Source organism: Dicentrarchus labrax, unplaced genomic scaffold (genome assembly GCF_905237075.1).
Source record: "Dicentrarchus labrax unplaced genomic scaffold, dlabrax2021, whole genome shotgun sequence".
Taxonomy (NCBI): domain Eukaryota; kingdom Metazoa; phylum Chordata; class Actinopteri; family Moronidae; genus Dicentrarchus; species Dicentrarchus labrax.
Genome location: NW_026136716.1, coordinates 5,585,784 through 5,600,600, shown reverse-complemented (window position 1 = coordinate 5,600,600; position 14,817 = coordinate 5,585,784). Strand labels below are relative to the sequence as shown.

Genomic DNA, 14,817 nt, shown 5'->3' with positions numbered 1-14,817 from the left:
CCCTTAGAGGCGGCAGCAGCAGCAGGCAGTAGTCAAAGAAAGTCTTTAATATCAATTAATCTGCATTAATTGGTTCCTGCTCTAACCCTCTTGTTTCCTCGCTGAGTGGGGAAGATGAAACGGGGCGCGATGGGTCTTGCAAGAGGGGGAAGATTAAACAGGTCGCACGCTGCTCTCTCAAGCTCTTTTAAGTCTGTGCAGCAGGTTGTGGTGTTTAAAGGTGCTGAGAAAGGCTAGAGAGCTCCCTCTTCAACACACACACACACACACACACACACACACACACACACACACACACACACACACTGTCTGAGACACTCTTGTGCTGTTAGGTTCTCTTTCATCACAAAGACTTTGTACATAAACGCTCAAAGCAAATCATATTTCTCTGTGTCTGTGTGGTGTGTGTGTGTGTGTGTGGGGGGGTAAGACATGGTACATAGGAGCTCAAAGCTAATCATATTTCAAAGAGCACGGGAGAGGAACAGGTGAATGCTTGGCCCTATCGATGGAAGCTTTTAAATGTGTGTGTTATAACATAAGAAGTGTAATATCTAAAATGTACACGCTGATCTCCTAGTTGTTTCCCTCCCTGTCGTCGGTCGCTCATACTCGCTTTCATTTGTTGGCCTGTGCTCGCAGTTGATCGGTAGCTGTGTGTGTTTTGCTTCTTTTCACACACACACACACACACACACACACAAACACTCCCTTTCATGGCGTGTGCATGCGGACAGGTGTTTGCAGGTAGCTGTTTATCTTTTCGTTCCTAACCTTTCATATGAAGAGGGCTTCTCCCGGCCACTACGCATGCACACACGTTGACTGACACATGCACACACACACACACACACACACACACACAAACAAATGCACACATGCACGCTTGAAGAACAAAGTAAAAAGAAAAATAAGACTTTGAACCTAACAAATAGGAACTCCTTGCAGCTGTGATGGGGATGTGATCACAGTGTCGTCTTCAAAGCCAATTTAGATGTTGCTTTAATTAAAAAAGAAATATTTGACACGTCTCTTGATCCTGCTGAGCCGTTTCATTCCAAAATGCTTTTCCATTCATTTGGAAGAAAAAAAAAGTCTTTGAAATTGGACATTAGTATTTCAAAGATATTGACCACCCTTCAACCCTCCCTTTTTTATTTTGTAGGTAAAAGAATCTAAAAATGTTTGATTTAATTTTAATAACAGCAATCCTTTAAAAAGAGTTAATTCACTTTCAGAAGAAATTTATTTTCCCACTATGAATTCAGTCAATTTATGAATTAATATTATATGATAACTTCTGAACAAACTGTAGTGATACTGCTAGTCTTGAAATGATGATGATTAATCATTATAGTGGATGGACAGAAACTTAATCGAAAACAATTTTCAAAAGAGCAAAAAGCATCTCCAATGTGAGGATGTGTTGCTGTTCGTTTTCTTTTGGACTGTTGGTGCGTTTTGTGATTGTGACAGGTATTTTATTTCACTATTTCATGGCATTTTATAGACTAAATGATTACTCAGTTAATTGAAAAGATAATCAACAGAATGTTAGTTTCACGCCTGACTGTTATCTTATTCAAGTGCATTTGTATGACATCTGAGCACTTTTCTGTGTGTAATCATCTAGTTGCAGTACCTAAACTAGATCATATTTTGAATTATATTAAAGTTTATTGAAAGTATTGCTGTCATGATATTAAATTAACAAGTAGTTTTACTGCCAACTAAACACACATTTATGTGGTAAATGAACTAAAACATATAGGACACATTAATACATTTACAAAATTGCCTGTCTGATATATTGCACATTATATTGTGTAATCCAAACACTCTAAAGCTGTCTTGGGATCAGCAATGTCTTAAGTGTAGCTTTGTCTAGCTTTGTAGCTCTTGAGAACACGCCAAACTTCTTAGCTATTGTCTCAGAAAGACCACATTTAACATAAACCTCGTCTCCTGTCCTGCTGCTTGTCCTCCGTCAATCTGAAAGTGATTTATGTTGTTTCTGTTGGAACTTCTCTGCGTTGTCACTCGGTTTATATTGTCTACTTTTAATTCGGTGGATTTAAGGCTTCAAGAAAGTCTGGCAGTTGGGTTAAAATTGTTTGCCCCAAACACACACACACACACACACACACACACACACACACACACACACACACACACACATCTCATCATCTACATCTCTCAGGTCTTTGTATCTTTAGTCCTTTATACAGAGCTGAGCAGATGTCCCCCATTAATTTATGAATTTCCCTTCCCTCTTTTCCACCACCCCCATTCACACACACACACACCTGGCAGCAAGGTCAAGTTATACCTGATACAGTGAGCCCTGCACAAAACACATTCACACATATTCACACATGTGCATCATACACACTAATAGGAAAGAAAAAAAAGATCAGCATCAGTTGCATTGTTTATTCACTGACTCACTATAGCTACTATTACACACACACACATACACGTCATGTGCTTTTTTTGCATTATATTGCTTCACACTGTTTATCCTGTGTCATGTTGGTGAGGTGAATTGTATTTGTTTGTGTAGTTTGTGTGTGTGTGTGTGTGTGTGTGTGTGTGTGTGTGTGTGTGTGTGTGTGTGTGTGTGTGTGTGTGCCTCCATAGAAAACAAGACAGGCTACAAAAACACAATGTATTATCTTCTCTAAACACACACATAGTGACAGGTTGGTATGAATGTTAACTAGGTGATGGTGTTGTTGTCATCTGGTGACCTGACGTATATGCTGCTTACGATGGATGACAATAAGACTCGCCTCTCGCTTCGGTTATTGAGGCCAAGTGAGCTGTGTTGTGGTATCACATTTTACGGTCAACTTTTTGCATTCAGTTATAATCTTGGTCACTTTTTTTTCTCCTTTTTGTCAGTACATCAAAAGTAAAGAGCAACTAAAGCTTCACGTTTCTCCTCTGCTTCCTGTCCTGGAGCTGCTCCTTCTCTCTTTATCTTTACACCTTTTTCTGATTGCTGATGCTCCCTCTCTCCCTCCTTCCCTGTTCCTCTCTCCAGCCATATAGGGCCCCTGGGGTTTCTGTATGTGTGTGTGCGTGTGTGTTTGTCTCTGTGCTAATTGACCTTGCAGGGGGTTCCATTGATTGCCTCATCTTCTCTGATAGATTATAGGGGCTGTTAATGTGGTGGGGAAATGGCAGCGTGGTGGGGCACAGCTGTTGTCACACACACACAATCACAATCACGCACACACTGTGCCTCTGCAACCAGGTCTTCCACAATTATCATTTTCCTTGTTGAGACAGTGGGATAGACACCGGGGCTGCAGAGTCGGCAAGATGCAGGAGTGAATGTGTGATTTGATCCAAAGCCAGCAGGTGCTCGTGTTTGCTTTTGCTTTGGGTGTAAAATGGCACGCCTACCAGAGAACTGGTTTTCTTTTATTGTAGCTCCGAATTTGTTGTGGTTGTGTTAGACAGCAGTTACCCTCATGACTTTTAAAGGAGTGGTCACTCGTCAGAAAAGAGCCACCTCTGACACTAAATCACTCTGTGGATACAGATATGGATTGATGAATTTTATTGGTTATGCTAAGAGTCTTGTGAGGGTGTTGGTGACATTTATTCTACAGCTGATTTTTTTTTATGGTTGTGTATGGAAATTATGGGAAATCACCTCATCAACCTAAAGCCCAATGCTCTTCCTGGGGGCTTGGTTGAGGGTGGCTATGCCATCATGCATTTGGTGAGAGGCAAGGTTCACATTGGACAGTGATACTGTGCTACCCAGCAATATTTTCCTCAGACAATAAATCTATCTTTTCCCAATATGTTGTTCTAACCCTAATCATACTCCATATGAACAGAGCCACAAATTGCTTTAGAGGAGCTGCATGCACTGTTCTTTTCAGCGTACAATCATTGTGATTGTTACTGTGGTACAGCCAAGAAAACAGAATTTAAGTCCAAAATATCACTTAAATGAAGCAGTTATAATGTGCATCGACTGACACTATTCAGACCATTTGAAGATGATTTACTTGGACTTAAAGTCCTACGAAAACTTAGTGAAACAACTGTTTGTAGCCTCCTTAACATGTTTTATTCAGATTCAGGAGGGCTTGTCTCCCAACCACCTGAAGAAGGCCAAGCTGATGTTCTTCTACACCCGCTACCCTTCCTCCAACATGCTCAAAATGTTCTTCTCTGACGTCAAGGTAAGTCTTTGCCCAGTCCTTTTCTTCTTCCTAGTGTTTCTCTACTATTCATTCTCTCATCACTGTTACATTTGTCATATGTGAGTCTATGTAAGTATTTTTATTTCTCTCCAGATTGTGGGAGATAAATAAGTTTTCAGCAAGGGTTTAAAACAATGAAATATACAGCTTAAACTAAATATAAACAGACTCATTTACGCAACAAACTGAAAAGCAGCAAATTAATGAATGATGGGTGCAAAAAAGAAAAGACAAAAAGTCATCTTTCTCTACTCTGATTTAGTTTCTCCCTTCATAAGCTAAAGCTACATCATTGTTTACTGGATATACTTCTCATTTGATCATGCAAGAGCACATTAAGAGACACACATAACAGAAGAGACATATGATTTTGCTCAAGTTCCTCTTGGATACTCAGAACTATATATGGTTTTAGTGTAGTTATAGATATAATAAAGGTCAGATTTCCATTGTAGATTTGAATTGAGTCATGTTGAGATTAAATCCACAATGTGCATGTATACAATTGTAAGGAGATAGGAAAAAGTGACTCATACTCTGGCTTGAATAGACGAGTGATAAGAGAAGCCTTGCAGTCACGATCAGGTTGAGTGTGGATACAAAATGATGGGAATTCAACTGGAATCAGATCTCAAAAATCACATCAGTGTGTTTTTCAGTGACAGATGGGGCAGATGAGCTGTTATAAACAGGTGTGCGTCTTTGTGTGAAGCATTTGGGTTTTACATTTGGTTACAGATTGTTTTTTTTTTTCCCCCTGATCTCATTTCTCTCCTCACCAACTTTCACTCTCCGATAGCCTCACAGTCATCAGTTTCTGACTTTTGTGCATATTGTTGTGCGTTATTATTCAGTTTGGTTGTTTGTGTATGTTATTCTGTTACTGTGTGTGTGTGTGTGTGTGTGTGTGTGTGTGTGTGTGTTTGAGAGACCCTATAGCGCAGATGGGTGCTCCAGTCTGTCACGTCTCTGTAGCATAATTAGAGTTTCTGGCCTTAATCGGCCTGGGGTTGGGGGGGGTAAACGCCCACTTTCCCTCTCACACACATACTGTAACCCCCCCCTCCCAAACCACACACACTGATCTCAACCTCTCTATACAGCAGCGCTTTCACTCTCACTCTCACTAACATAAAATGAGAAGTTGAAGTTTCTTTTAACACAGAAACACGACTGATAATCAGTCTAAGTGTTGATCTAACTGATGACAGGATGCACAGGTAGAGATAAAGAAAAAGGAATAAAAATGGAAAAATAAAATGAAGTCAGTAAGAAATATGAAAAGAGTGAGTGGCAAGAGAAGAAAAATGAGTTAGAAGGGAAAAGGAGATGATGGAGTGTGTGTGTGTGCATTTTGGGGGGGGGGTGTTGAGAAAATGACAGAGGGAGCGAGGGGAGGACAAACAAATGCAAGGGATGACAACAGAACAACAGCTTCAAAACAAAGGCGCTGATTGTTTTGTGTTTACAGGCTGCTACGTGTTTTGCAAAGGAGCATACGGCTCCTCTACAGATTCAGGACACTGTATTCAAATGAGCAGCACACGCATCTCACACACACACACACACACACACACACACACACACACCAGCTGCCCTTTGGCTCATATCTGTGGTGACCACTTCCTCGTGGCAGTGCCACATCCTCATCGGGTGCCATGGCAACAAGGGTCGCTGGGACACCAGGTTGCTAGGCAAACACAAGGTTGCTAAGCCTACCTGCTCCCAGTATGTGTGTCTGATTCGTCATTAACTGGGAGTCCATTAGGTGTTAAAAATTGGTATTATAGTATCCATTTATTCTGTTTAGTGTGATTGAGATAATAAAAGTGGCTAATGCTGAATTTAGTCAACTACTTATTAAAAACCTGACAAAGCAACATGCTTTAAAACTTTTTAATCCCTCCAAAAAGTCAAGATTTTCCCAGAAATCCTGATTTAAATAAGAGTGACGGGAATGCTTTTTTGTCAAGTGATGATGTGTAGAAATAAAACTAAAACAAATTAAATCTGAGACACTCTTTCAACTGTAAACCTTAAAAAGGTTTCCAAAAATCTTTTTCGTTGCTATAAACACTGCATCATCTTCAGGCTAAATACAATGTAATACACACACACTGCAAACTGGAAAAAGAAAACAACTGTTATGTGCTGACATTGATCATTTTCCATAATCAGCTTACTTATCATGTCTAAATCATACTTTCAGTTATCTGAGTAAATATGCTTGATATTTATGTGGCTTTGGGGTTTAATTTGGAGAATGAATGAATTAGGACTAATGAGTTAATGCATAGGCTCAGTGTATGAGTTTATCTTTTGGAGATTGATATTAGCTTTTAAAATTAATCTAGTCTCCAATCTGTGGGTTTATCTCCAAACTGATATTCAATTAATCTCTTCATCTCAACAAACATGAATTTAGATTAGGAGATATTTGCAGTGCTTTGGCCAGCCACTTGGCTCAGCAGATGGACGGCATTACAGGCGCGATCTGCAACCGAAGGGAGAACCACCAAGACTGGGATTTATTGGAATGGAAACAGTTTTCCATTGGAATTTCACATATGAGCTGTGGGACTGACGGCGATGGCAACACATGAGCTTTTTATTCTGTAGACAAAGAAAACCAGGTCTCAATTGCTTTTACACATTTGGTTTCTTTCTCACATCTACAAGTTGTGTCACAATAAACAGCAGAAAACAAATCCTTGATGTTATAATCCTGAAGCTTCCAGTCCCCAGGTCTGCATTAGCAATTACTTAATACAGCTCGGATATGGAGTTAAGAGAGTAAACAGTAAACAGTGAGGCTGATATCAATTAGATAGAATTAAAAACAGTAATGCTGAATTACAAGCCTGCATTTCCTGTGAATCCCCCCTGTGTAAGTAGGCAGTTTGAATGCTGCATAGGGATGGCAGACTCTACTGCTCAGCCTTAACTACAGCGTGTTCAGGGTAAGGAAGGAACATGTTACCCAGTGTAAAGTGTAACTCAGTGACGTGTTGGAGGTCTATGGCACAGAGGAATAACATATATCAGCCTTTGGATACACAGTCTTGTTAGTAGTAATTCATAGCTGGTTTTATTCTTTTCATGGGGTTTGTTGACAATAAGAATATATCTACAGTCCTATCCCGAAAATTCAGTTTCTTATTATTCATTATGCAAATAATGGTTTATAGTCAAATTTGGTTTTAATTGAGTCGTAATCCCAGATAATCCATCATATTTGTGTGTGGGTGGAACTCTGCAGATATTATTTTGCTTAATAATGAAATGAATCATAGATAATCCTATTTATGATGAGCGAGGCTGTTCTTTTCAAGGCTTTTTGGTGTGTGTGTGTGTGTGCGCACGCACACACTGAGGACTGAGTGAGAGAGAGCACCCTGTTGCTGTCTGTCTGTGTATGTGTGTGTCCTGTTTCATTGTCCCACTGCATTCATTACCCTCATCATTACCATATTTTCCAAAAATCCGGGTCAGTGTCTCTTTCTCTTTTTCTGTCTCTCACCCTGTCTCTTACTCCTATTCCCCCCCTCTCTCCCTCCTCCTTCCCATGGAACAATAAGTAGCATGTGTTAGTAGGATCAGGCAGATTCACTGTAAGGGAATTAGGGCCCTGAATGGCTTCCCCTAATTGGACTTGAATGGACTTTGTCTATGGGAAAACTGGTTCTTAAAGATGAGCCTTTTATGCACAATGGCTGCCTCGCTTCAGTGTGGGAAGTGGGTTGAGCTGACAACTGTTTTAGGCACAGATGAGCAAGTGCGCACACACACACACACACACACACACACACACACACATACAGGATCTTAATTGCGTAGTGAAAGCTCTTGCCTTCTGACCAGACAATCATATATGTTAGCATGAGACGCTGAGGTTGCTGCCGTCTCGTCTTGAGAGAGTCAGTGAGAGTAATTAAGCCCTCGTTAAGACTGGAGTAGTTAGGATTAATTAGATGCTCGCCGGCTCAGGGAGCTCCTTCCGACTCACACACACACACTCTCACTCTCACTCACAAGTTCCCTGCTAGCTGAGTTTTTTTTTTTTTTTTTTTAAATACACTCGCTCTTACACACACAGCGACGACACATTTATCAGCGAGAGCCCTGAAGACTCTTGCCTTGAGAGGCTGAAATGACATCTCAATGCCGCCTTCTCAGCAGGAATCAATTAGCGTCCAACCCGCCTCTCACCCGTCTTGTCAATTAGAGCTACACAGCCAATTTGGCGATGTCAGGATGTGAACCAGCAACAGCTTGTCTGCCGATATAACTGAACTTGAGTAATTACCATGTTTAAATGTTTGAATTCTCTAGATGACAAAGCATTTAAATCTGTCCCAGGTTTTACGTTTATGTCTGTTATGAATTGTAATAACTGTGGAGGCACTATATCCAGTCATGTAGGCAGAGATATGCAGCATGAAATCTATCTGGCTATATTTTAAATATTTAGGCTGTCTTTAAATGGAAAACAACACCGTCTTAATTGCTCACTATTTTAAAAATTGAGAACTGCTACTGTTTTGTGAGCAACAGGGTTTAAGGTCACTAAGGCCAGGCAATAATTTATCGTGTGCTTTTATTTCTTTCCGGGAAAATGATCTGGCTGTGTTAAACGTTGCCAAATAATGGAGTTCAGTAAAGAAACCTAGGTAAATTTCAGTGCTGTCGGTTAAACACTTTAATAACGACGTTAACACAAACCCATTTTAACGGCTTCAATTTTTTTATCGCGAGATTAACGTTCTTTTTGGCCTAGCACACTTTGTAGTTTTTTTCACATGCTGTTGCAACAACTAGTAACGTTAGAAAAACTACAACGCCACACCAGATCTAGCTAGACCGGAAACAAAACAACAGGCACGCCGCACACACTTGTTTAAGAGTAGTAGACGTTAAGTTTTGAGTGGATGGCGAGCGCGAGACGCCAAAATGGATGGCAATAATATTCTGAATGGAAAGTTTACTTTTAAAAAGTTGATCTGTGTGTTTTGTCATTGTGAACTGAGCTATCATCGCAGCACGTCCAGTCTGAAATACCACTTGATGGCCAAGCACACAGCTGATGCGTATTCTCCGCACCCTCGTCAAAGCCAGGCGACAATGGATTATTTTTCAATAAAAAAAAAACATTTGCACAAAGCAAGCCGATCGACTTTTCCATGTTGATAAGAGCATTAAAATGAGAAAAAATAATAGGACAAAAAGAAATCAAGGGACATTTAGAATAGATAAAAATGTGCGAATAATTGCGATTAAATATTTTAATCGTTTGACAGCACTAGTAAATTTATGAGCGTTTATAACTAAAAAGACAGGTAAAAAGGGAGAAATGTAAAATGTATATGAAGTAAGTCAACACGAGCATTAAGAAATCTGAGATCAAATCTGAAGGAAGTTGATTGAAAACTCTATAAACAATAGTAACTGTGTGGTCTATAGTTAGTTAGCTTCTTTCTCTGTAGCATGCCAAACATGTTGGCACTCTAAACCAACATTCAAAACTACTATAAACTATGGCTCCCATATGACTATGAATTTTACACCATGTCTCAAACTGCCCACTAAACGTCTCACACACACACACACACACACACACACACACACACACACACACACACACACACACACACACCACAACAACCTATCTGCAGTGTAAACTGTCTAGTAAAGCAGAAATGCCCCAAAACATAATTCTAAAAAGTTACTACAACAGCTATTCTTCCAGGATCCACAGGAAACCTTCACAACTCGTAGATTTATGTTGATTGTGCACATTCACGCTGTCCTCTATAAAATGTGCCGAGCTATGACGAATCCGGTTGAAGTGGGCAGATTCTTAAAGGATGTGTGTTTGCCCTTCCGACATGGCCTGGGGGGGCTGACAACACCCGCCATCAAGGGAAGGAGAGAGGGGGTGAGGCACCCTGACACTTTCTCTGACACTCTCTCTTTCCCCCTTTTCGTTGTAAACAGAAAATGGCATTCCTCAAGCTCAGCATTTTGCCCCCCCCCACTACCCCTCCACCTCTATTCTCTGTCTGTCTTTTGTCTCTCTTGTTTTTTGGTTTGTGCTGATTGTGATGAGCTGGACGGGACAGTGAGTGGGTGGGAGGGCAGGTGGTGGGATGGCCGGGTGTATGAATGTGAAGTCATTCCTGAAATATCTGCCTTTTGAAAGAAAATGATCAGGTTGAGAAACACACACTTAGTCACTCAAAAAGTGATACACAGCGGGACAAACTTCATTAAAAAAGGACCAGTGTGTAGGATTTATAGGCATCTACTGTTGTAGACTTCAACTGAACACCTCTATCTCGACCCATTATTTGGTCCGTCCGTTCTGGGCTACTGTAGCAACATGGCATGGCAACAAAAACATAACTATACTTATTTTCAGGTGATTATACACTAATGAAATCATCCTCCTAAATGTTACACACTGGACCTTTAAGATTTACGTTCATCAAAGCATCACTGCGACACATGGGGACATCAGAGTAGGCTGTACACTGCGATAGTTTATCTGTACAGTGGAGCAAAGTCAGTCTTGAAGCCAGTCTTTCCCGGTGGTCAACCGTGGTACTGCAACAAAAGCAGTAAAACAGAAACGCATTTTCCACATAGAAAGCCGTCAAAGAAGACATAGTGTGTTTACAGGTGAATGCAGAAGCAAACCATGAAGAGAAAAGACCATATAAACTGTATAAAGTTGTACAATCTTTATTTGCACATGGAGAGTAACTGGAGGGTATCTGGGGAGTGGGTTGTGTATTTGTGGGGTTTTCTGAGTATTAATTTACGTACAAATGTTGTTTGCGTATCAGAGGCTGTTTGTGACATGATGGTTTGCTCCGTATGTGATTTTGGACAGACCGATGACGTCGTCTTGTGTATGTTTGTGCGTTAATTGCTGAGTTATCCTTTATTTCGTGCAACTCTTTTGTGGGTCAAAATCAGACACACGCACACAAACACACACAGACACGTTCCCCTCCCGTCACACCATGCTTTGTAAAACCAACTCCTTTCCTGGTGCTGCGCACAGACACACACACACACACACACACACACACACACACACACACACACACACACCCTCCCAATTATGCTCCATTATGTCACCCCCTCTGACAGCTCCTGAAAAAATATCTCTTTCCCTCTCTGTCATCCTCTGCTCTCTCTCTCGCTCTCTCTCTCTCACTGCATTCCTTTTTCCATGCTGCCTCCCTCCATTCATCTCTCTCACTCTCTCTCTCTTTCCCCCTATCTCTCTCGCTCATCCCTTGTTCCTGTGAGACAATGTCTTGTAACAATACCGAGCTTAATCTCCGTATCAAAGCCGTTTTTCCCCTTCACTGAACACACACACACACACACACACACACACACACACACACACACACACACACACACACACACACACACACTCTCTCTCTCTCTCTCTCTCTCTCTCTCACTGGGCTGTCGCTGTGTTTTTTTCTTCTGAATGTTTTGTTTCTTATGAGGAGGAGATGAAAATGCAAAGGGGCAAGTAGGTATCACACACATACTTACTGTGTGTATTCTAGATGTTGTTATGAAAGCGTAGACATGATTTTCTAACTCTGAATTGATTGAATTCTTTTTGGTCACGTATATTCAAAACACATAACTCAATCCAAACAATGTACAAAAGAGGCTAAAAAATAGTTTAGCTGTCCTGTTTTGGGGGACATTATTTGCAGTGTACTGTTGAGGCCTGCAGGGCTGGAGCAGTGTTTGAAGAGAGTTGTTTAATGTTGGTTTGGCTCGTTCTGAAAGCCCATGATGGCATAACAATAAGATAATATTTGGGTCATTCTTGTTTGATTAGAAGGTTTCTAGGGGCCGATTTCGTTTCTTTTTTTTGTAAGCGAGGGCCCTCAAGGTGTAGACTGTTTTAGTGGCTAATGAGGTTGAAACATTTTAAAAGTGTGTGTTCGTTAAAGTTAATTGGAGTGTATTTACACACATGCATTATGTACAAACAGGGACACACTCACACACACACACACGCACACAAGAAAATGCAACTAAATCACAATATTTCTCCTGTTTATATTGCCTATTTAATCTTGACATAGGATATTCCCACGGTGTAGAAAATAATCAAAATGTAATAATTCATCCCAGCAGTAAGTGACTTTGACTGGAGTGAAATCTGCTGTAAACAAACCAAAAAAATTAACACATTTGACCTTGACTAAATAATCCTCAAAAGAAATATATAAAGCAGAACTCCTTTTTTTCCTCTCAGTGACCTGCATTTAAAGCAGCTTGTTGTTAATGTGTAAAAACATTTCCATTGTTTTCTTCTTATTCATACAAGTAAAGCTCAGAGCTGCTAGAGGTTTACAAAAAAACTGCATGAATTATACAAAGATAAGTCAATTCCAGTGTTGGTACACCCGACACAAAGTAAAGAAGGTTACTTTACAAAGTACTGTACTTATTTACATTTGTCTGTAACATTGTAATGAATGCATTACTGTTCCTAAATCAGTAATCACAGTTACTAATCAAACAATTACGTTACTTGTGTTACTAGAATTATCTATCATAGAAGAAAATCTTTTTATGCACTTTTGCGCAACAATGGCGCAAGAGGAGGATACAGCTTCCTTCAACTCCGACACCGAAGTCATTGAATATCTGAAGTCAGAGATGGAGATCCTGAACGTTTCCTTACAATATCCATGAAATTCAATACAGAGACAGTCTAGAGTGACCATGGACAGGCTCTTCAGCCTGGGCAGTCCTGTGCTGAGAGGGAACAGGTTGCCTAACAAACGATTTGAGAGACTGCTCCTCATGAGGTATAACCACTGCTATAGTGATAGACACGTCAAATACCATGGACTAGTCTACTGTAAAGCCATAGTTTGCTGTGCAAGCAACTCGAGTGAGCTTGTTTGAGTGAGTTTGTCTTGTCAAATGCAGTTCATATTATGTGACCAAGCATGTCAGGCAATGTTGTAGCGCAAAAGTAATGTTACTAGTATTGTAAATGAATGACTTTCCACAGGGAGTAAATGAGTAAGGTAATGCTTTAAAGAAAAGTTATGAGTAGATGTAAATGTTGTGCCATAAACCAAGCTAAGCTCTCACACAGAGGTCCATTTAAAGTCAAATTTGATTACATGCCACCATGCAAATAAGTACCAAGGCAAACAGGCTGTGCTATTATAAAACTACAGCCCCATCAAACAGGAAGCAACATTCAGTCACAAATCTACTCACCAAAAAACTACTATTAAACTATCTGTTAAAACATTTAAAGATATGTTTAACGTCTGTTACAACCCTCATAAATCATTAAAATCTGTTACAGTGAAACAGCTATTTATCCAATGGATAACTGAACTGATATTCAATAACCTGTAGCAGTCCACAGCAGCCTCAGTACACCAGAACCTACACATAAGACATGTATTGTTTTTCCTTACAGACACTATCGATCTCAATAATTCTTTCTCTACCTACATTCATTAAATGTGTCAAGTTTGCAATTGCTACAATTAAATTTAATGTGGATTTTTTTTCTAATCTAACAAAAGGTTATTTCATTTTCTTCCTCTACAGTTCAATCGCTGCATCACCTCCCAGCTGATCAAGTGGTTCAGCAACTTCAGGGAGTTCTACTACATCCAGATGGAGAAGTTTGCCCGCCAGGCCATCAACGAGGGCGTGACCACCGCAGAGGAGATGGCGGTAGGCCGCGATGCCGAGCTCTTCAGGGCGCTCAACATGCACTACAACAAGGCCAACGACTTTGAGGTAAGACGAGCCAGAGGGAGGGCTTTCAAATGTGTGAGCTTGGTTGATATAAAGGCAGATAATGATCACTTTGGAGGGAAGCCCAGAGTTTTTCAACTCAACAATGTAAAATTTAACAATGACAAGTGTGTGCATCATTGTTAACGAGACTGAGAACAGATACTGTCGTGTCTGTTCACTGCAAACCCTCTCAAATCAAGTCAAGTTTTTTGAATGATGCAGCCTAACCCTAACCCTGTCAAAACTCCAGTCTTGAAAAGTTTAACTTTAACTGAAGGATTACATGCTTGCGTAAATTACCCTAAACCCTTCAAAACATTTTGTAAAATACACACAAAAAATATTTTCCTCAATACAAGGTCTTTGTGGTATCCATTCATTTGCTAGAATTTTGTATAAAAGGTTAGTTTGCCTTCAGTAAGTCAATATGTGATTAATTTGAATTTTAAAAAAATATATACTTGACAGTACAGTTGTAACAAGTTTCCTTTAACCAGCTCACATTATTTAAAAAAAAGACTGTTTCTCAGTTATCTTTCAAAACTGTGTCAAAACTGGATTCAGCACAACTCACACACACACACACACACACACACACACAAACGTCCTCTACCAAGTCAGCTGTTCAGAGCGCAACAGTCACCTCACGATTCTGCTGAGGTGTGGATGTCGCAGTGTGTGTGTGTGTGTGTGTGTTTGTGTGTGTTCGATGAGGCGAAAGAGGACGCCGCTCGAGGCACGGGTGTCCTTGTCAAAGCGATTTGCAGAAGTCACA

General features: G+C 40.3%; 1 protein-coding gene and 1 long non-coding RNA gene across 4 annotated transcripts in view; one reads left to right on the top strand and one right to left on the bottom strand.

The window, feature by feature from the left end:
• The window catches only part of LOC127378538 (uncharacterized), a 184,572-nt gene that overhangs the window by 106,886 nt on the left and 62,869 nt on the right, over positions 1-14,817 (bottom strand). The gene's annotated exons all lie outside the window — the stretch shown is intronic.
• Positions 1-14,817, top strand: part of LOC127378526 (prospero homeobox protein 1) — a 37,058-nt gene that overhangs the window by 7,344 nt on the left and 14,897 nt on the right. Inside the window, exons 5-6 of the mRNA XM_051427416.1 lie at positions 4,098-4,205; positions 13,848-14,042. Of these exons, the coding sequence (XP_051283376.1) occupies positions 4,098-4,205; positions 13,848-14,042 (303 nt within the window). The remainder of the gene's footprint in view (positions 1-4,097; positions 4,206-13,847; positions 14,043-14,817) is intronic.